This window comes from Neoarius graeffei, chromosome 23 (assembly GCF_027579695.1).
Source record: "Neoarius graeffei isolate fNeoGra1 chromosome 23, fNeoGra1.pri, whole genome shotgun sequence".
Classification (NCBI taxonomy): Eukaryota; Metazoa; Chordata; class Actinopteri; order Siluriformes; family Ariidae; genus Neoarius; species Neoarius graeffei.
The window spans coordinates 1,039,404-1,061,736 of record NC_083591.1 but is presented as its reverse complement, the minus strand read 5'-3'; the positions used below and the strand labels follow the sequence as shown (position 1 = coordinate 1,061,736).

Genomic DNA, 22,333 nt, shown 5'->3' with positions numbered 1-22,333 from the left:
GGTGCTCGGGCCCTAATAATAATAATAATAATAATAATAATAATTCGTAAAACAATAGGGTCTCGCACTGTACGGTGCTCAGGCCCTAATAATAATAATAATAATAATAATAATAATAATAATTCGTAAAACAATAGGGTCTCGCACTGTACGGTGCTCGGGCCCTAATAATAATAATAATAATAATAATAATAATTCGTAAAACAATAGGGTCTCGCACTGTACAGTGCTCGGGCCCTAATAATAATAATAATAATAATAATAATCATTCAGAAAACAATAGGGTCTCGCACTGTACGGTGCTCGGGCCCTAATAATAATAATAATAATAATAATAATAATAATAATTCGGAAAACAATAGGGTCTCGCACTGTACGGTGCTCGGGCCCTAATAATAATAATAATAATAATAATCATTCAGAAAACAATAGGTTCTCACACCGTACAGTGCTTGGGCCCTAATAATAATAATAATAATAATAATAATAATAATAATAATAATAATAAACAATCGGGAAAAAAAAGGGTCTCGCACTGTACGGTGCTCGGGCCCTAATAATAATAATAATAATCATTCGGAAAACAATAGGGTCCTGAGACTGGCAATAGGCAATCACCAACAACAACAGTGGATGTAACCTCAAGCCCCTCTGTATCTCCTTCACCCCCCAGACTACGTTTTCCTGAGAAAATGGAGAGACTATTGTCTTTAAGCCGACTGTCTTTGGCAAGCCCAAGAGGACACTCAAATCAAGTACCGTACACAGAGCTGTCTCATGGTCAGGCCTTGTGTACCCCAAAATCTCTAATGATATATCCAACTGCCACAGCACCCAAGAAACAGAGGGCACCACCTCCCCCTGTGATTACAGATAAGACTCAAGGACCATGTGCACAGCTACAGTTCACCAGCAGCAGTGAAGACCTTCATGTTGGAACGAACTGATATAATCTGGGTCCAGATGGTAGTTTTGAAAATAAGCTGGGACCCACGACGTACTTTTCTATTCCTGTGCTAACAAGAAGGAGAGGTGTTCTTATTCATCCTATCAATGGGGTAAACTCGTCAAATCTCCTTCCAGTTCCAAAACAACCACAGAACGCTTCTGTGGAAATTATCCCCACATTCACTGTAAAACTAGCTCTTCAGAATGTAAGATCACTTAATAAGCCTTTTTTAATTAATGACTTCATCGGTACACACAAACTGGATTTCATGCCTCTTACTGAAACTTGGCTTGAACAATCAAGCAGCTCTATTACTCTTATTGAAGCAACTCCCCCACTCTTTGATTTCATGAGTGTTGGAAGAGCCAATAAACGGGGAGGAGGAATAGCAAATATATACAAGGCATGTTTTCAGTACAAACAGACAACTCTTGGTGATTTTACATCTTTTGAATACCTAAGTGCAATCCTAAAATGTTCTTCTAACATATTAGTGTTGACTATTTACAGACCACCAAGACTTTCTGCACCACTGTTCCTAGAGGAGTTTGGGGAACTGTTGTCAAATATTTGTTTAGAGTTTGACAATCTTATTATTTCTGGGGATTTTAATTTCCATGTTGATAATCCAGATAACACGTATGAAAATGAATTTCTTACACTGATCGATGCCTTCAACCTAACACAACATGTACAAGGGCCAACACACTCCCATGGCCACACCCTCGACCTTGTCATCACTAAGGGTCTTAATGTATCTACTAGTGTCATGGACCTGGGTATATCTGATCATTTCTGTGTTTTCTTTGATGTTTCCATTTCCCCTCACTTTCAAAACAAGTCTGTGACTGTAAAAAAGAGGGTAATTACCAATGGCACAGCAGCTCTTTTTGAGCAGGCACTCTCAGAACTCCCATGTCAATCTTCAGATTGTGCAGATGATCTAATGGAAATTTTTAATTCAAGAATGAATCATATTATGGATGCTATTGCGCCTTTAAAAACCAAAAGAGTCATAGACAAAGGAAAAGCACCCTGGAAACTAAATCCAACAGTTAAAATGTTAAAGAGGGAATGTAGAAAGTCTGAAAGAAAATGGCGTAAATCTCATCTCATCTCATCTCATTATCTGTAGCCGCTTTATCCTGTCCTACAGGGTCACAGGCAAGCTGGAGCCTATCCCAGCTGACTACGGGCGAAAGGCGGGGTACACCCTGGACAAGTCGCCAGGTCATCACAGGGCTGACACATAGACACAGACAACCATTCACACTCACATTCATACCTACGGTCAATTTAGAGTCACCAGTTAACCTAACCTGCATGTCTTTGGACTGTGGGGGAAACCGGAGCACCCGGAGGAAACCCACGCGGACACGGGGAGAACATGCAAACTCCACACAGAAAGGCCCTCGCCGGCCCCGGGGCTCGAACCCAGGACCTTCTTGCTGTGAGGCGACAGCGCTAACCACTACACCACCGTGCCGCCCTGGCGTAAATCTAAACTCCAGATTCATTATCAAATCTACAAAGGGATGTTATGTAAATACAACTTAGAAATTTCTAAAGCAAGACAGTCTTTTTTTGCTGACATTATTAATAGGAATATCAACAATGCCCGTGTGCTATTTTCTACAGTTGAAAAGCTAACAAACCCATCAAAACAAATGCCTTCTGAATTTCTCTCAGTTAATACATGCAACGACTTTGCATCTTTTTTCAAAGGAAAGATTGATAAAATACGTATGAATATAGCCACACAGGTGCAAACACTTCAAAATCTGGAACCATTGGATAACGAGAGAGGGGGTCGTAATACAATGTCAACATTTAGTTTAATTGATGTTGAGACTCTGAGAAAAACAGTACAAAGTCTCAGCTCCTCCACATCTGAACTGGACATTTTACCTACAGTCTTTTTCAAATCTGTTCTTCACCTAATATCAGACGAGGTACTTCAGATTATCAACACCTCCTTAGGAACTGGCATGTTTCCTTCATCTCTGAAAAAAGCGGTTGTAAAACCCCTACTGAAAAAGAATAACCTGGATGTCTCAGTACTCAACAACTACAGGCCCATATCCAATTTGCCATTCGTTGGTAAAATAATTGAAAAAATTGTTTTTAATCAATTAACTGCCTTCCTGACATTAAACGGATGTTTTGATAAGTTTCAGTCAGGTTTTCGTGCCAATCATAGCACTGAAACAGCTCTTACTAAAGTCATGAATGACCTACGTCTTAATTCTGATGCTGGTAAAACATCAGTCTTGGTGCTTTTAGACTTAAGTGCTGCATTTGACACGGTAGATCATTCCATACTGTTACATCGACTGGAGCACTGGGTTGGATTTACTGGTATAGTAATCAACTGGTTAAAATCTTACCTACAACAAAGATTTTTTTATGTGGCCACTGGAGGCCACAGTTCATCACCCGTGTCCTTGAACTGTGGGGTTCCCCAGGGCTCAATCCTGGGACCATTACTATTCAACCTTTATATGCTCCCACTTGGACAAATTATTAAGAATAACTCAATAAACTTCCATAGCTATGCAGATGACACTCAGCTTTACTTAGCTATGTCACCTAATGACTATGCCCCTCTTGAGTCTCTTCATAGATGCATTGCCCAAATTAACAAATGGATGTCTCACAATTTTCTTCAGCTGAATGCAGATAAAACTGAAGCAATTATATTTGGCAAAAAGGAGGAAAGGCTTAGGATTGCCACTGTTCTTGAAACTAAGGGGCTTAAAGCAAAGGATACTGTCAAAAACCTTGGTGTCCTTATTGACAGCGAACTTAACTTCAACAGTCATATGAAACTGGTAAAAAAGTCTGCATTCTATCACCTAAAAAACATTTCTAAACTCAAGGGTCTCATGTCAAAACATGATCTAGAAAAACTTATTCATGCTTTCATCTCCAGTAGGGTTGATTACTGCAATAGCCTTTTCACAGGTCTTCCAAAAAAGACCATCAAAGAGCTTCAACTAATCCAAAATGCAGCAGCAAGGGTTCTTACAAGAACAAAAAGGGTCGTCCATATCACTCCAATCCTAAGGTCTCTGCACTGGCTCCCAGTGAGCTATAGAATTGACTTTAAAGCACTAGTTCTTCTATTTAAAACATTAAATGGGATGGGACCCAGCTACCTACTGGATATGTTTCAATTATATGCACCAACTAGGTCTCTAAGATCACAGGAGAAAAACTTGCTAGTAATACCAGCTGTCAAAACGAAGTGTGGTGAAGCAGCCTTTAGTTGCTGTGCTGCTAAGCTTTGGAACCAACTTCCAGATGAGATCAAAAATGCTCCTACTGTTGTTAGTTTTAAATCCAGGCTCAAGACAAAGCTGTTTTCAGATGCTTTCACTTGATTAATTTTTACCTAAAGTGTAATTAATTTCCTTTAACATAATTTCTTTTCATTTTGATTTTAATGATTTTACTTTATTTTAATTTCTTTTTAATCTTGGATTTTAATGATTTTACTTTTACTTTAATTCTTTGTTACTGTTCTTATGCTTTTATTTTTTGTGAAGCACATTGAATTGCCTGTGTGTATGAAATGCGCTATACAAATAAACTTGCCTTGCCTTGCCGAGGGTCTCGCACCGTACTTTGCTCGGGCCATAATAATAATAATAATAATAATAATAATAATAATAATAATAATTCGGAAAACAATAGGGTCTCACACTGTACGGGACTCGGGCCCTAATAATAATAATATATACACTTTATTGTTACAGACTCAAAGGTCCAAATAATACATATAAAAATACACACTTACAAAAAAAAAAAAAAAAAAAAACATTTAAGATAGGCCAACATAAAGTTGGCTTTTCCAATGTTTCCACATGTCAGAAATATATAAAATATCACTCTCCTTTATATTACACAAACTCATGATGATAACATTTCTAGATTCATATAACCTACACATAAATTTGTGCATAAGTTTCCTCATCAGAGCCTGAAATGTAGGAACCTTAGCATTTACAAACAAAGCACTTGCACTTTCCCACCTCGGGGCTTTAAGCAATATTCTCAGTGCATCATTATAAGCCACCTTAATCTTATTTATCTTTGCTTTGCTATAATTATACCAAAGCTGAGCTGTATACAGTGATGTACAATAAGTTCTAAAAAGACATGTTTTGACTTCATATCACAGGCGTAACTTTAATAAGGACAGGTGGGGACATGTCCCCACCAACTTTGACAGGGCAGGGGACAGTCCCCACCAACATTTCACGCCTTTTCCGAACGTTTAGAGACACGCGTGACTGTTTTCCCCTATTAATGACAAGCCTCGCTGTTGCCGCCGCTTAGCTGCTGTTTTAAGAGCTGTAACCTGATTGGCGGCAGCTCTCTGCTATGTGTGTAGCAACCAACGACTCATTGGACCAAACTGGACAATGTGAACATTAAAGACATTTGTCAGCAGTTTGTGGAAGTAAGTGAGAGGAGAAGGAAGGTGTTTGGTACTTTTAAATGAATACTGTGGTGCATAGTCTTACATGGAGGGCAAGGGAAGTTTCATTTTTTTGCTTCTTTTTAATTATTATTATTATTATTATTATTAATTATTATTATTTAAATAACTGTAAACTGGAGGCTTTTTTTACATTATTGTGATGTTCGTCCCTAATGTTGAGATGTTCGTTTCTTTTTGAAATGTTTTAAATTTTGTAATAATTTGAATTGAATTGTTTGACTTGCAAATACATTTTGTGGTTTGCACAAATTACACAGATTATAAAATCACCTAGATTTCCTTTATATGTAAGATTATATTATTAATTTGTGCCTTGTTGAAACTGCTACACCCGTTTCTTCCCAGACCTGGTGTAATCCTGGTTTAGTCCAGGTATTATCTAGTTTATTATTATATTAATTCTAGTTTAGTTTGCTCTTGTTTGTGGTTTAGCCTTGGTTTAGTCCTGATGTGATCCGTGTTTGCCCTGGCTGAAACATTGAAGTTCTGGTTTAGACCTGGCTCGTGTATAGTCCTGGTTTAGTTTTGAGTAGTCCTGTTTATGTGCTATCCCTTACCCCTTAGTTTGTATCTGTTTTGACTGAGCATTGTTGGTGGCCCTATTGTTTTTTTGTGACACTAGAATCAACAATAAAAAGATGGCAATGAATGTTTTAAGATGATACTGTTTATTGTGTATTTTTTCATATAGCGGTTGTACTGCAGGACACAAGTCCTTCCACAGAATCTAGTAATAATGTGTATATAGTTCATATGTAAAGTATGTTCAATCAACCAGTGTGCAAGAGAGTATTTGGTAGGTGTATTTTACCACCTTTTACCCATCAGAGTGCATCAAACTGCTTTATTTATGTGTGAAGATTCACAAAATTTTCTGGGGCAGGATCCCCCCCAGTTCTACATTTGTTTGGTCCATCATGTTTCCAGCCTTTCACTGCATACCCATTGACAGCCTGCCCTGAAATGGTTTTCATAAAAGTAGTGAGGCCATAGTACGCATCTCAAAATGCATCAAAATTAAGCCTTAAAACGGGATCTTTCTAAATTTTCTCCAGGGGGACCATGCCCCCTGACCCCCCTTGAAGGGAAGTATCGTGCCTGGAAATGTCCCCACCAACTTTGAACACAAAGTTACGCCCTTGCTTCATATGTACACATATAGAACTTTCGTGCCAGCATATTCGCTTGAGCATACAATTTGTAGCACTGGCGCTGGATATCATCATCATCACTTAAATCATTCCTTAGTAGATGTCCCAAATATTTTGTTTTCGTAACAACTGTCAGCTCACTGTCATTTAGAAAAAAAGAAGGAAAATGTAACTTTTTATCCTCCTTAGCCCTAGCAATCATTATAACACTCTTTTTTGGGTTGTATTTGATGTCATACTCTATGCCATAATCTGAACAGACTCTAAGCAGTTGCTGCAGACCAGCACTATAAGGAGACAACACAACTAAGTCATCAGCATATAATAAATGATTGACAACCTTATCCCCAATCATACATCCAGTCTTACAGTCTTTTAACTTCATAGACAGCTCGTCCATATAAAAATTAAAAAGAAAAGGAGAGAGAATACCACCTTGTCTGACCCCGTTGGAAACAAAAAAATAACTAGAGGAGGCCTCACCCCATTTGACCTGCATGGTTTGATGAGAATACCAGTACTGCAAGATGCGGATCAAATATAAAGGAACCCCTCGTTCATATAATTTTAAAAATAATTTCCCGTGATTAACACGGTCAAACGCCTTAGATGCGTCTAAAAAACACATAAATATGGTAGAGTTCTTTTTCGTATACTTTGATATAAGCTCTTTCAATGCATATATACACAAGTCTGTTCCATGTTTATGCTTAAAACCAAACTGATTGTCAGTTGTTATCACATATCCTTGGAACCTATCCAAAATAATCCGCTCCAAAACTTTGGAGATAATGCTTGCAAGTGCAATAGGCCTATAGTTGCCCGAGTTAGATGCTTTACAAGTTTTATCTTTAATGACTGGAACCAATAATACAGATAAAAGGGAGTCTGGTAATACACCATGTGCCAACAGGCCAGAAAAACACAAAGCCAGCAACACAGAAAGTCTGTAGCTCGCATACTTCAGATGCTCTGCAGAGATTTGATCAGGGCCACTGGCTTTATTTACTGCCAGCTTACCAATGGCATCACACACCTCATCTGGTCTAATAACCATAATGTCATCAGGAACAACATAATCATCAACTTTAAAAACAGCACTATCAACACAGTTAAAAATTTCCCCAAAATGCATAGCCCAAAACTCAGCAATATTCCCGTCCCCAACTATACCATCTATAGTGGAGGGAAGGGGAATCTTGCTGTTGTTAATAGCCCTCACTTCATTCCAAAATTCCTGAACACTATTCTGTTGAAGTTTTCTAGCCATTGAGTTAGCCCTCATCATTTGCTCATTTTTTTTCACATAGCGTATGGCATATTTATAGCTAGCATTAGCGGCCTTTTTATTCTGAAACTCTGGGCCATGTCTGGCTTTTCCAGCAGCTACCCAGCTTCTTAATGCTTGTTTAGCCTCAGAATGGAGATCAGCCACATATTCACTCCATCCAGGCCTAATCTTTTGTTTTTTCTTATCTCGAATAAAATACTTCCCATCATTAACCAAGCAATTAACAATATTTTCATACATATCAAATAAATAATTACAGTGGTCCTGATTTTTACAATTAGAGTCACAGGAAAATACTAAATATGGTATATATACACTACTGAGACTAGTATCAGTTAGTGCATTATAATTCCAAAGATCACTCTCAGAGAGCTTATCCCACTTTATTTTATTATATGTATGTTGACATCTATTATTGTCAGACAATACTGGTAGGCAGCTCAAATTTAATGTCATTGAGACAGGAATATGGTCTGACATAGCCAGATCATATTGAATGTTAACATCAGATATACAGTCATGGGCATCAGCTGTGCATATACAATGGTCCAGCCAGGATGTTGTATGCCATGCCTCGCTAATGTATGTATAGCTATTATCAGGCAACAGCATTTTACTGGATAACACCAGTTTACTATTTTGGCAAAAGTCCTGTAAATATTGTCCAAACATAGACTGATTATCCGAAATGTCAGCATTCAGATCACCCATAACAAATATACTTGTACACTCATTTTCTTTAATAAAAGAACTAATGAATGCTAGTCTGTTAAGGAATTCGTTCTCATTCTGGTTACATTCATAGGGGGTGTAAACATTTAAAATAACAAACTCATTTTTCTCATAGACCACCTTGATGGCTATAGCCCAGTCAACCTGCAACCGCAAGACAGTTATCAGTGAGTCATACTTCTTTTGCCAGAATATGGCCACACCACCAGGTATTCTACCCCGTATAATGCCCAAACTCAAATCAGTTGTAGACTCCCCTGCCCCATAAAAATCATTATGCACAGAGTTAAGTTTGTCGAGGTCTTGTTTGGGCAATAAAGTCTCTTGTATGCACAGAATATCCACGCTGTTTAAAAGTTGGTCAATCACAATGCGACGCACTTTATCGCTATCACTCTGCCCTAAGCGCAGGCCACGCGCATTGTATGACACAACTTTCATGTTTACAATCCATCCTCAGCCGCGGCAGATGTCCTGGCCCCAGACACAACACTACTCCTCACCACTCCAGGAGTTTTTATGTCCACTGTTTTCCGTGCTTCATAGAAGCGGCGCACAAAGATGCCATCTGGCCAAATTTCCGGATCATACATTTCCTCGACCTTTTCGCATTCTGCCATGATTTTAAATGAGCTATATCGCTTTTGAACACTGTCTATCTTTTGGCAAGTCACATCTCGGTGCAATTTATCTTTAAGATAACAAGTCAATGCTTCCGATTCTACATCCGGGGAAAATCTCGAGGCGAAGACACTCACCAACTTAGTTTTTATGGCTCGTAAAGATCCGCATACACTGGTTCCAACCATACCACTGTTCTTCACCCTCCGAGCCGAATTCAGGCGCGGTTTGGGTTGAAGCTGGGTCAGTCTGCCAGCCTGTTGCTGTTGTCGTCGGCCCCTCCTGACTACACTGCTATATGTTAAAGAAGCAGATAGCCTGGGAGATTGGTCAGCGACTCCATCCGCTGTACTGGCAGTAGGCCTATCCGTAATAGGATTCAAGGTTTCAATCACCATCACCGCGCTATCCACATCTCGCCCTGCGGCGGCCTCACCGCTGTCTGATGGCGTTGGCACATTATTCAAGACGGGTTCGCAGTTCTCAACAGCACACAAACGCTGGTTTAGTCCACTTGCTATCATCCGAAGGTCATCGCATTGCCCTGTTTGCACAGACACCGCTTGCTTCAGGGATGTTATATCCGCACTGACACGCTCCAAGGTCCGCAACATACATGACACATCAATACTGTTAAAAGTTACAGGAGGCAGTTCATCTAAATGATGCGACACAAAGTGAGGGATGTTTTCCCCAGCCTCGTTAAGCACTTTAAGACAGCTTTTAATGTTGTTTACGTCTTTCTGTGGCCCCTTGTGCGTAACAAAACGCTGAGTTGTGTGGGGGCAGAGTTCAAACAGTGCCTTCTTTGAATTCTCAATCCACTCGGATCCAAAGTGGTTCACAGCCACCAATATTATATCGTCCTGACTCAGTGTCTTCATTTTCACAACAAGAAAGTTCAGCAGTTCATCCTCCACCAGAGTTTTACCGTTTGCTGTAGTGGTTTTAGTCGAGCTTTTCTCAAAGCAGCACCACCTTTACCTGCTGTGTCCGCCATCTTGGATTCCGCCATACAGCATGTCATAATAATTCGGAAAACAATAGGGTCTCACACTGTACAGTGCTCGGGCCATAATAATAATAATAATAATAATAATAATTCGGAAAACAATAGGGTCTCACACTGTACGGTGCTCGGGCCGTAATAATAATAATAATAATAATAATAATAATAATAATAATTCGGAAAACAATAGGGTCTCACACTGTACAGTGCTCGGGCCATAATAATAATAATAATAATAATAATAATTCGGAAAACAATAGGGTCTCACACTGTACGGTGCTCGGGCCCTAATAATAATAATAATAATAATAATAATAATAATTCGGAAAACAATAGGGTCTCACACTGTATGGTGCTCGGGCCATAATAATAATAATAATAATAATAATTCGGAAAACAATAGGGTCTCACACTGTACGGTGCTCGGGCCCTAATAATAATAATAATAATAATAATAATAATAATAATAATTCGGAAAACAATAGGGTCTCACACTGTACGGTGCTCGGGCCGTAATAATAATAATAATAATAATAATAATAATTCGGAAAACAATAGGGTCTCACACTGTACAGTGCTCGGGCCATAATAATAATAATAATAATAATAATAATAATTTGGAAAACAATAGGGTCTCGCACCGTACAATGCTCGGGCCCTATTAATAATAATCCTTCGAAAACAATAGGGTCTCGCACTGTACGGTGCTCGGGCCATAATAATAATAATAATAATTCGGTAAATAATAGGGTCTCGCACTGTACGGGACTCGGGCCCTAATAATAATAATAATAATAATAATAATAATAATTTGGAAAACAATAGGGTCTCGCACTGTACGGTGCTCGGGCCCTAATAATAATAATAATAATAATAATAATAATAATTCGGAAAACAATAGGGTCTCGCACCGTACGGTGCTCGGGCCCTAATAATAATAATAATAATAATTCCAGTGGCAACTCCTGAATTTTTTTCAGGGGGGGCAATTTTCCCCCGTTATGTCTACACGGACCGTAAATGTCCACAGGACTGAAGTAAATTGACCTAGGTAGCAAATCAATTGGCCGAACTTGTTTTTGCCTGGTAAATTCAGATATCAATATAGACAATATCTCTTCTCTCCACTAGGTGGCAACACTAAACAAGTTAAAGGTGGCAAACTAAGGTCGCCTAGTAAACTAGACCCACCCGCCTAGCGGCCAAAAATATTTTTGCCTACGAGTGGCAAATATTCACATTTAGTCTGGCTTGCCAGTCTAAAACTAAGGAAGATTCATTGTGAAGCCTTCAAAGCAAAACATCTGGCATCACAATCAATTAATATTACATTACTCATTTATTTTCTCATATTATTCCAGTAGGCGGCACGGTGGTGTAGTGGTTAGCACTGTCGCCTCACAGCAAGAAGGTCCTGGGTTCAAGCCCCGTGGCCGGCGAGGGCCTTTCTGTGCGGAGTTTGCATGTTCTCCCCGTGTCCGTGTAGGTTTCCTCCGGGTGCTCCGGTTTCCCCCACAGTCCAAAGACATGCAGGTTGGGTTAACTGGTGACTCTAAATTGAGCGTAGGTGTGAATGTGAGTGTGAATGGTTGTCTGTGTCTATGTGTCAGCCCTGTGATGACCTGGCGACTTGTCCAGGGTGAACCCCGCCTTTCGCCCGTAGTCAGCTGGGATAGGATCCAGCTCGCCTGCGACCCTGTAGAAGGATAAAGCGGCTACAGATAATGAGATGAGATGAGATTATTCCAGTATTCTATAATAAGTAGACACAAATTCTTAATTATAAACATATTCTAATTTCTTCAGTTCTAAAGAATGCAATTAAAGTGGCAGGATATAAATCCAAAAGAAGTGTTTAAGTTTTGAAAAAGATGAAGAAAAGCAGAACCATCAAACAAACATGTGCAGCTTAATTATGTGGGGGTTTTTTTTATATGGAATTGCACCATTTTAACAACAAATAATAATTCTAAATAAATTCTGCAGTTTTTTTTCCCAAGAATTCCTCCAGAAAGCCACGCCTTAAAAGGAAATTTAAAGTATTACAAGCATGTCAATGAACACAAAAGGCTTTAGTTATTTAGCTATATACACACACACAAGGTTACACAAGGTTTTGTAGTCAGTGCAACTTGGCTTAACAAGTTGGAAAAAAGGTGCTGCTGGCTCCAATGAACACATACTGTACAATATATAAAAACTGAAAATATGCTTAATTTACACCAAGTCAGAGAGAACTTGAGGCTACTGAAATATTCCAAGCATGGCAATGTTAAACTGCCATTGGTAAAACAAAAACATGGCAATGTTAAACTGCCATTGGTAAAACACACACACACACACACACACACACACAGAAACAACCTTTGCCTAGTAAATTCAAATATCAGATATCACTGTACCGTCTGCTGTGCTACTTCCAGGGTGTGAGAACGCAAGGATAGAAAAGAGCATTGACTACATCACAGCCAGCTCGCCAAGTTTTCCGGTGGTACCAGTTCTTGTTAAAACCTCTTGAGCAGGTCTTCTCCCCCTTCGTAGACACTTGCTTGATGTTTAAATTCGGTCTAGGAGGTCCGAGCTGTTTGATTGCCGTTTTCTCCTCATTGGTACGACGACTAAAGGGAACTTCTTTCAGAGACGCTATCGTATTGTTGCACTCAACACTCGCCATCTTCTTCATAGAATGTTCACGCATTTCCCGCGCAAGTTGCGTTTTCCAGCCCAAAATTATGTTCAAAACCCACCAAAATGCACTTAAAACTGACCAATCTGGCAACACTTGCGCGGCGCAACAGGCATATGACGTAAGCACGCTGTTTGTGCGAGCACATAAAACCTAATAGAAAATGCATTGGGAGGATGATTTTCGAAAAAAACGTACGTACCATTAGTGTCAATGGGAGATTTTGGGGCAAATCTGAACCTGACAGAAATCACCCCAAAAGGGCGTGGCTACACCAGGCGCGACCTTAGCCTGATTGGACAATGATATTACTGTTGCCGTGGTAGTAGGAGTAGATAAAAAAAAATCTCCCTCCCTGTTTGGGAGTGCGTCGCCCAAATCGCCCCTATTAACGAGCCGCCAGTGAATCATTCAGAAAACAATAGGGTCTCGCACTGTACGGTGCTCGGGCCCTAATAATAATAATAATAATAATAATCCTTTGAAAAACAATAGGGTCTCGCACCGTACAGTACTCGGGCCCTAATAATAATATTAATAATAATAATAATCCTTCGAAAAACAACAGGGTCTCGCACTGTACGGTGCTCAGGCCATAATGAAGGCTGCTGGGTTTTGGTGTAAAATGAAGAAGTGAGTGTGACAGTCAAAGTGTCCAGAAGAACTGCGGCTGGTTCTGTAAGATGCTCAGGAAAACCTACAGATCATTTCCTTATTGGACCCGAGACTACTGTTTTTTATTTTTATTTTTTTAAGCAAAGGGTCGTCTCACACCAAATACTGACTTTGTTTCATTTATTATGGCTTAATGATTACTGTTTATAGTATTTTTTTAATGTTGAAACATTTCATTTCATTATTTTTAAGCCATTTTCGCCCGTAGTCAGCTGGGATAGGATCCAGCTCGCCTGCGACCCTGTAGAACAGGATAAAGCGGCTACAGATAATGAGATGAGATGAGATGAGATGAGATGAGATTTTTAAGCCATTTTTGGTCGACAGCATTTCTTTACGTGTGCCTCAGGTTTTTGCACAGAACTGTATATCCACTTTAGTTCACTCTTAACTGATGATGGACCTGGATCACTCTTTCATACAGAATGCACCTGCACCTCCTGTCTATTCAGCTGTGAGCAGATGCTCTTTGTTGTAAAAGTGCGATCCAGGTCCATCGTAAGTAAAGAGTGAACTAAAGTACTACTTTCAGGAAAACCACATTAGCTTACTGATGGATCTTAAAAGGCAGTTAAAGACGCTCTTAGCTTTAAGAGGCTTTCGGAAACCCCAGCCCTGAACTGCAGAAAGTTGGAGAACATTTTCATTTTGGACGAAGGCTCACATACATGACTCACTTCTTCCGGTCAGTCAATATCGCCATCTAGCGGCCACGTTTAGTCACTGAGCTCAGTTACAGACCGGAAATGGTCTGTGTTCATGTCACAGTGTTATGGAGTGTAAAATATTTGTCCTTCATTGTAATATACACCACATCCATGTGTTTAAATGGGTGTCTCCAAAGCAGCAGGTGTGTGTGTGTGTGTGTGTGTGTGTGTGTGTGTGCGCACGCGCTCTGTAACTGAAACTGGTGTAAACTTTACACACTGTAAGCAACATGTGGAAGTGCACTTCTCTCCCTCACACACGGCAGCTTTGGATTTCTGAACTGTGTGTAATAACTGTATTAAAAGTGAAAAGCTTGAGGTTTGTGAAAGAACTCTTCAGGTGAATGAGTCCGTGTTGGGATGTTGCTTGTCCTTTACACTGCTTTTATCAGCTCTGATAATCAGGTCATGGGCCGACATCACCAACTCCTACACCAATTCCCTCGAATCCGTCACACAGTTTAATGGCACGCTTCGCTATAAACTCACTGATTCTGTACACAGCAGGTTCTTCCTGACAGTAAACCCACTGACGGTGGAATATCAGCCGCATTAATGTCCCTCACACTGGTCACTGATTCTAGACACGAGAGGCTTGATTTCAGAGCAACGTCATTTATTTACACATTTCATTACTGCACTTGTTTTAGGAAACTGGGCTTTAATCTCAGACTCATGCTGAGTGTGTTTTGTGCAGAACCTCCTCAGGTCCACTGTCACAAATAAAGGAACTAAACTGCACCTTCCATGTTGCTGGGGTGGAACCATCAGGGTCATAATAATATTGAGTACATTTAGTGTTTATCTTCATATCTTACTTTTAAAATAGTTATTATTCTTTTATTCGATTAATCCTTTGAGGAAACGCAGACAATTACTCATCTGTCACACAAATTTAGTCAAGTTTATCTAAACATTTAAATAACACATACTAATGAGGTTTAATTAGGACTCAATATTTACCTGAGAACAGGAGGAAGAGGAACGACACGGTTGCCATGGTGATGTCAGTGCTGGAGTGATGCCCTGTGGGTTTAAAATCCAACATCAGCTCATAATAATAATAATAATAATAATAATGGTGCTTTGCCCCCAGAAGAAGGGCTTTGTGTCACAGAGCAGCTCGCTGTGTGTTGTGAAGTGTAAATGATGAAAGCAGTGTGTGAATTTGCCAGAATCGACTCAGTGATGGTGATGAGGTGAACAGATCCAGGTGAAGTGCTGCAGTCTTACCTGATGAGCTGCTCGCTGCTGAATGGAGTCTTAATGTTCCACTCAGAACCCTTTAATATCCACATCATCACGTGACACTGACAAGCAAATAGGTAGGAAAAAATCCTCGTCCTCAATGCAGCAGTGTGTTAGTTAGAAAAACATTCACTGTATTTGCATCAGCATGAGGCACAAACACAAAATGTTTTATATCTTACTGCATCACATGTGAAGAAAATAATAACAGAAAATGTCGGCTATCAACAGATAATTTCACTGTTTTAAGGATTACAATTTGGTTTTTTTTTTCAATTAAAATAATTTATCTTGTTATTTTAGTGTAGAAACTGCTAATCCCATTTCCAGAAGAGTTGTGTTCTGGAAATGGGATTAGTTTATTATTAGCTTAGATTATTAATCCAGAGGTGCTGAAACTTCCAAAATGTCTCTTATGTTGCCAAGGCCGAGGTCTCTTAACTTCCCGTTAGTGATCTTGATTGACTACAGCTGGTAGATTCTCTGTTCCTTCATAAAAAGGGTTTGTTTACAGCACTCACTGGATTGACCAACACACAGTAAAATGGGAAAGTCCAAGGAGCTCAGTGCAGATCTGAGAAAGAGGATCGCAGATTTACACAACTCTGGAACGTCTCTTGGAGCCATTTCTAAACAACTGCAAATTCCAAGATCAGTTCAAACAATTGTATCCAAGTTATTGTGAGGTGTTGTCACTTTGCCAAGTCACTTTGCTTCAAGAAAACCCAAATGGTCACCCTCAGCTGAAAGGAAATTGGTTTGGATATGTGTGTGTGTGTGTGTGTGTATGTATATATATATATATATATATATATATATATATATATATATATATATATAACCCTGACTCCAAAAAAGTTGGGACAAAATACAAATTGTAAATAAAAACGGAATGCAATGATGTGGAAGTTTCAAAATTCCATATTTTATTCAGAATAGAACATAGATGACATATCAAATGTTTAAACTGAGAAAATGTATCATTTAAAGAGAAAAATTAGGTGATTTTAAATTTCATGACAACAACACATCTCAAAAAAGTTGGGACAAGGCCATGTTTCCCACTGTGAGACATCCCCTTTTCTCTTTACAACAGTCTGTAAATGTCTGGGGACTGAGGAGACAAGTATCTCAAGTTTAGGGATAGGAATGTTAACCCATTCTTGTCTAATGTAGGATTCTAGTTGCTCAACTGTCTTAGGTCTGGACTGCAGGCTGGCCAGTTCAGTACCCGGACCCTTCTTCTACGCAGCCATGATGCTGTAATTGATGCAGTATGTGGTTTGGCATTGTCATGTTGGAAAATGCAAGGTCTTCCCTGAAAGAGACGTCGTCTGGATGGGAGCATATGTTGCTCTAGAACCTGGATATACCTTTCAGCATTGATGGTGTCTTTCCAGATGTGTAAGCTGCCCATGCCACACGCACTAATGCAACCCCATACCATCAGAGATGCAGGCTTCTGAACTGAGCGCCGATAACAACTCGGGTCGTCCTTCTCCTCTTTAGTCCGAATGACATGGCGTCCCTGATTTCCATAAAGAACTTTAAATTTTGATTCGTCTGACCACAGAACAGTTTTCCACTTTGCCACAGTCCATTTTAAATGAGCCTTGGCCCAGAGAAGACGTCTGCGCTTCTGGATCATGTTTAGATACGGCTTCTTCTTTTGAACTATAGAGTTTTAGCTGGCAACGGCGGATGGCACGGTGAATTGTGTTCACAGATAATGTTCTCTGGAAATATTCCTGAGCCCATTTTGTGATTTCCAATACAGAAGCATGCCTGTATGTGATGCAGTGCCGTCTAAGGGCCCGAAGATCACGGGCACCCAGTATGGTTTTCCGGCCTTGACCCTTACGCACAGAGATTCTTCCAGATTCTCTGAATCGTTTGATGATATTATGCACTGTAGATGATGATATGTTCAAACCCTTTGCAATTTTACACTGTCGAACTCCTTTCTGATATTGCTCCACTATTTGTCGGCGCAGAATTAGGGGGATTGGTGATCCTCTTCCCATCTTTACTTCTGAGAGCCGCTGCCACTCCAAGATGCTCTTTTTATACCCAGTCATGTTAATGACGTATTGCCAATTGACCTAATGAGTTGCAATTTGGTCCTCCAGCTGTTCCTTTTTTGTACCTTTAACTTTTCCAGCCTCTTATTGCCCCTGTCCCAACTTTTTTGAGATGTGTTGCTGTCATGAAATTTCAAATGAGCCAATATTTGGCATGAAATTTCAAAATGTCTCACTTTCGACATTTGATATGTTGTCTATGTTCTATTGTGAATACAATATCAGTTTTTGAGATTTGTAAATTATTGCATTCCGTTTTTATTTACAATTTGTACTTTGTCCCAACTTTTTTGGAATTGGGGTTGTGTGTGTGTGTGTGTATATATATATATATATATATATATATATATATATATATATATATATATATATATATACCTGTGAGTGTTTAGTCTATGTCTATTTCTTATCTAGAGTGTTTATACTATTTATATTGTTTATTTCAGTTATTCTATTTTTATTTATTGCATTGCCTGTTTGCACCGTGGGTCAGAGAGGACTGAAATTTCATCTGTGCTGTATGTTGAGCATGTATAGCATATTTGACAATAAAGTTGACTTGACTTGACTTTGGATGGTCAGGAACAACCTGGGAACCATCATGGCACAGCCCTGCCATGAACTGGAAGCTGATGGATCACTGTCTGTCTACAGTTCAGATCACCATGGACTAAGAGGCTGCTCTTCAAGAAATAACCTCCTGCTCCAAAATTGGCATCTTCAAGCATAACTAAAGTTTGAAGCTGACCACTTGGGCAAAGGAAAAGCCTTCTGGAGGAAAGCTGTATGGTCAGATGAGACAAAGATTGAGTTGTTTGGCCACAATTACCCCTTTTCCACCAAATCAGTTCCAGGGCTGGTTCGGGGCCGGTGCTGGTTCACAACTCGTTCAACTTGCGAGCCAGCTGAGAACCAGTTTGCTTTTCCATAGCTCGCGGTGCTAAGGGGAGCCATGTCATTACATCACTGTATACATCAGTTACATCGCGTGTTTGCATAAACCTTGGCGCGAACATCGAAGCAACAACAACATGGAGAAGAAGAAGCAGCAACAACAACAACAACAACAACAATAATGGATGACTCCGCGTTTGTACAGCTGCTGCTTCTGGCTTTACGGTGCTTCATTGGGATCAGAAATGGCGCCCTCTCGCGGTCTTGCTATTGTTGTTGGTCTTAACAACTCCCCCCCCACACACACTGACGTAAGCAGTTCTTTCCTCTGGCCCAGCAGAGAGTTGGTGCTACCCTGGAACCGTTTTTTCTGGCCCAGAGCCAGTTCTTTGTTCAGTGGAAACAGAAAACCCGGTTCCAAACTAAGCACTGGCCCCGAACCAGTCCTGGAACTGCTTTGGTGGAAAAGGGGCAAATGACCACCATGTACAGAGGGACACTGTAGCAGCTGGTGGTGGTGGTAGGATCATCATGCTCTGGGGCTGTTTTGCTGCCAGTGGAACTGGTTCATTGCACAAAGTGGATGGAATAATGAAGAAGGAGGACTACCTCAGAATTGTTCAGCATAAACTACCAGAAATTTGAACACGACTTGGGAGTTACGACAGGACAATGAACCCAAACACGCATCAGAGCTGGTTGTGGAGGATAAAGCAGGCTCACATTAAGCTTAAAACAAGTCCTGACTTCAACCCTATTGAAAATATATGGACTGTGCTTATAAGTCGAGTCCATGCCAAGAAAAAAAATTTTCATTGAACTCTACCAATTCTACCATGAAGAGTCATGAAATATCCAACCAGAATTCTGCCAGAAGCTTGTTCATAGTAAACCAAAATGTTTCGTCAAGGTGAATCTTGCGAAGAGACATTTTACCCAAATATTAGGTGTGCTGTATGTATAATTTTGACCCTGTGTTGATTTCAGAAAACCCAAAGAAATTCTAGTGTTTTTTTAATTAAAGCTGTGTGCTGTACAATCATTCTGCCACAGAAAAAGAACAGTTCAAAGAAATGACTGAAAGCCCAAATATTGCCCTGACATTCAGATCCAAGATGACATTCATGTCACTGTATGTAAACTTCTGACCACAACTGTATAAGCAGCAGCCACATGGACCCATAGGGGACCTATTTTTTTGTGATCTCTTCCTTCATATTCATCAGAAGTGCTACCGGGCGCGGTTTGTTTTGCCTGGAAACACTTGCTAAAGGAAAGGTGATGGAACACAACGGTAATAATGCCTCTGACCCAACTTCTTTTGACAAAATACAATGAAGTTGGTCAGTAAAACTATTGAAAATCTTTTCTTTGTACTTTTTTTTTAATCTCAGTTAAATAAATGTTTGCATGAATTAACAAATCACAGATTTTTGTTTTTGTTGCATTTTGAAAAATATCCCAACTTTTCTGTAAATGGGATTTGTCCGAAGAAAGACAAGAGTTCATAATCTCACACAGAGGAAGTCAGTAACGGTCAGAGACGGACACTAAAGACCTTTTCCCACCAAAAGCAGAAAGTGAACAGTTTTAGAAGAACCACAGTGGGCTTCCAGTGTGAGATGATATCCAGGAGAGTTAAAATCAACATTATTTACACTTTTACATGCTGAAGTTATTTGAAGTGTTGAAAAATAGGATGTAAATTTTGTTGAACCTGATAAAGCAGGAAAAGGTAATAAAGTTATAAAGGTAATGTATAAACACACACACACTGCAGATGGAACTTCACTAACACCGACATGATGAACTTACTGCAGTTTAAAAATCTCATCTCATTATCTGTAGCCGCTTTATCCTGTTCTACAGGGTCGCAGGCGAGCTGGATCCTATCCCAGCTGACTACGGGTGAAAGGCGGGGTTCACCCTGGACAAGTCGCCAGGTCATCACAGGGCTGACACATAGACACAGACAACCATTCACACTCACATTCACACCTACGCTCAATTTAGAGTCACCAGTTAACCTAACCTGCATGTCTTTGGACTGTGGGGGAAACCGGAGCACCCGGAGGAAACCCACGCGGACACGGGGAGAACATGCAAACTCCGCACAGAAAGGCCCTCGCCGGCCCCGGGGCTCGAACCCAGACCTTCTTGCTGTGAGGCGACAGCGCTAACCACTACACCACCGTGCAGCCCCAGTTTAAAAATAATAAATATAACAAACATTGTTTTAAAAGCAGAAGTGTGTTCAGATATTTTGCATTTAGATGTAATCTGAAAAGGAAGTGTGTTAGTGTGGAATTCATACACGGATGTTCTGAGGACAAAAATAAATGTAAAAGCAAAAGAGAGCAAAATGAGCATAATGGTGTCGAGTAGCACAGAGGAACAGAACATCCAGGGTGTTAATATTATACACACTTGATAATAAAACTTTGGTTTCTGGAGTAAATTTGTGAATAATTCCATTAATATGAAATAAACTTGTCAGGCCACTATAACACATTTTGCACTTCAGGATAAATAATAAGTGCTGTTATTTTCAGACAGATTAAATCTCATCCTTCATCTACAAGACTAAACTTATAGAGGAAAAAAAGAAATATGAAGTTATTAGCATGATTATGAGGCAATCATCTGTGTTCTGGTGAAATTGAACCTCAAATATAATTCAGGCTTGTCTTCCACCAGACTGTTAAACTGTCATTTATTTCATTACACTGTAATAAGTGAGTTGTTCTTAAACAGGTGGACAGAAGCAGTACAGCAGTGATGTGTTCTTACTGTAATAATAATTATTTAAAGTAGAATGTGGTCATTTCTGATCTGTAACCTCCTGTATTAAATACACGTTTTAAATCCACTCATTACAAACACTAATATCAAACTCATAATTCAGATCTACAGAGTAATATTATATATTTGATGAGTGGTGTGTATTCATTTATTTAAGAAAAGATGGGGGGGGTTAAAACGAGTGAGTGGAGAAAAGTGCAGGGTTGAGTCGCTCTCTGGTCCGCCTGCTGGTCAAAGCTTGTAACTGCATCAGGTGGAAAAAAGTGAAAGACCTTCAGCTCAAACAATTCTATATTTTATCTTTATTTAAGGGCAGTGTGTAAAATTCTGCAACAAGCTGTGGGGAAGACAGAAGGAGCTCTTTATATGGATGAACTGATCATACACAAGTTGTGTATATTAATCAAATCAAGTCAAGTTTATTTGTACAGCGCTTTTAACAATAAACATTGTTGCAAAGCAGCTTTACAGAATTTGAACGACTTAAAACATGAGCTAATTTTATCCCTAATCTGTCCCCAATGATGAAGCCTGTGGCGACGGTGGCAAGGAAAAACTCCCTCAGACGACATGAGGAAGAAACCTCGAGAGGAACCAGACTCAAAAGGGAACCCATCCTCATTTGGGCAACAACAGACAGCATGACTATAATATTAACAGTTTTAACAGGTATAACCCTCAACTGTCCTCATGGGGCCGTATTAGTGTATATAGTGTACAGTTCATATAAATGACATGTATATTTTCTTATATATCACATTTACTTGTACATGAAGTTGATGTTTGTGTGATTGAGGATGTAGTTTTATGGTATTTCTTAGTAAACCATCCAACAGCACAGAGTTCATATTCATGATCTCACATTTATAGCGAGAATGATGATATCAATAAAATACAGACTTATTAATATACTATTTAATGCTAATCTATAATTTTAATTCCGTTTTAAAAGGAATCTGACAGCCGGAATGTGTGGCGTT

General features: G+C 39.5%; 2 protein-coding genes across 2 annotated transcripts in view; both read right to left on the bottom strand.

The window, feature by feature from the left end:
* The window catches only part of LOC132871416 (putative C-type lectin domain family 20 member A), a 91,838-nt gene extending 82,365 nt beyond the window's left edge, over positions 1-9,473 (bottom strand). The window contains exon 1 of the mRNA XM_060905567.1: positions 9,389-9,473. The gene's annotated coding sequence lies outside the window, so the exon portion shown is untranslated. The remainder of the gene's footprint in view (positions 1-9,388) is intronic.
* Positions 1-15,574, bottom strand: part of LOC132871418 (secretory phospholipase A2 receptor-like) — a 51,710-nt gene extending 36,136 nt beyond the window's left edge. The window contains exons 1-2 of the mRNA XM_060905568.1: positions 15,562-15,574; positions 15,292-15,354 (exon numbers count right to left, since the gene is read on the bottom strand). Of these exons, the coding sequence (XP_060761551.1) occupies positions 15,292-15,328 (37 nt within the window). The 5' untranslated portion in view covers positions 15,329-15,354; positions 15,562-15,574. The remainder of the gene's footprint in view (positions 1-15,291; positions 15,355-15,561) is intronic.
* Between the last annotated feature and the right edge of the window lie 6,759 nt (positions 15,575-22,333).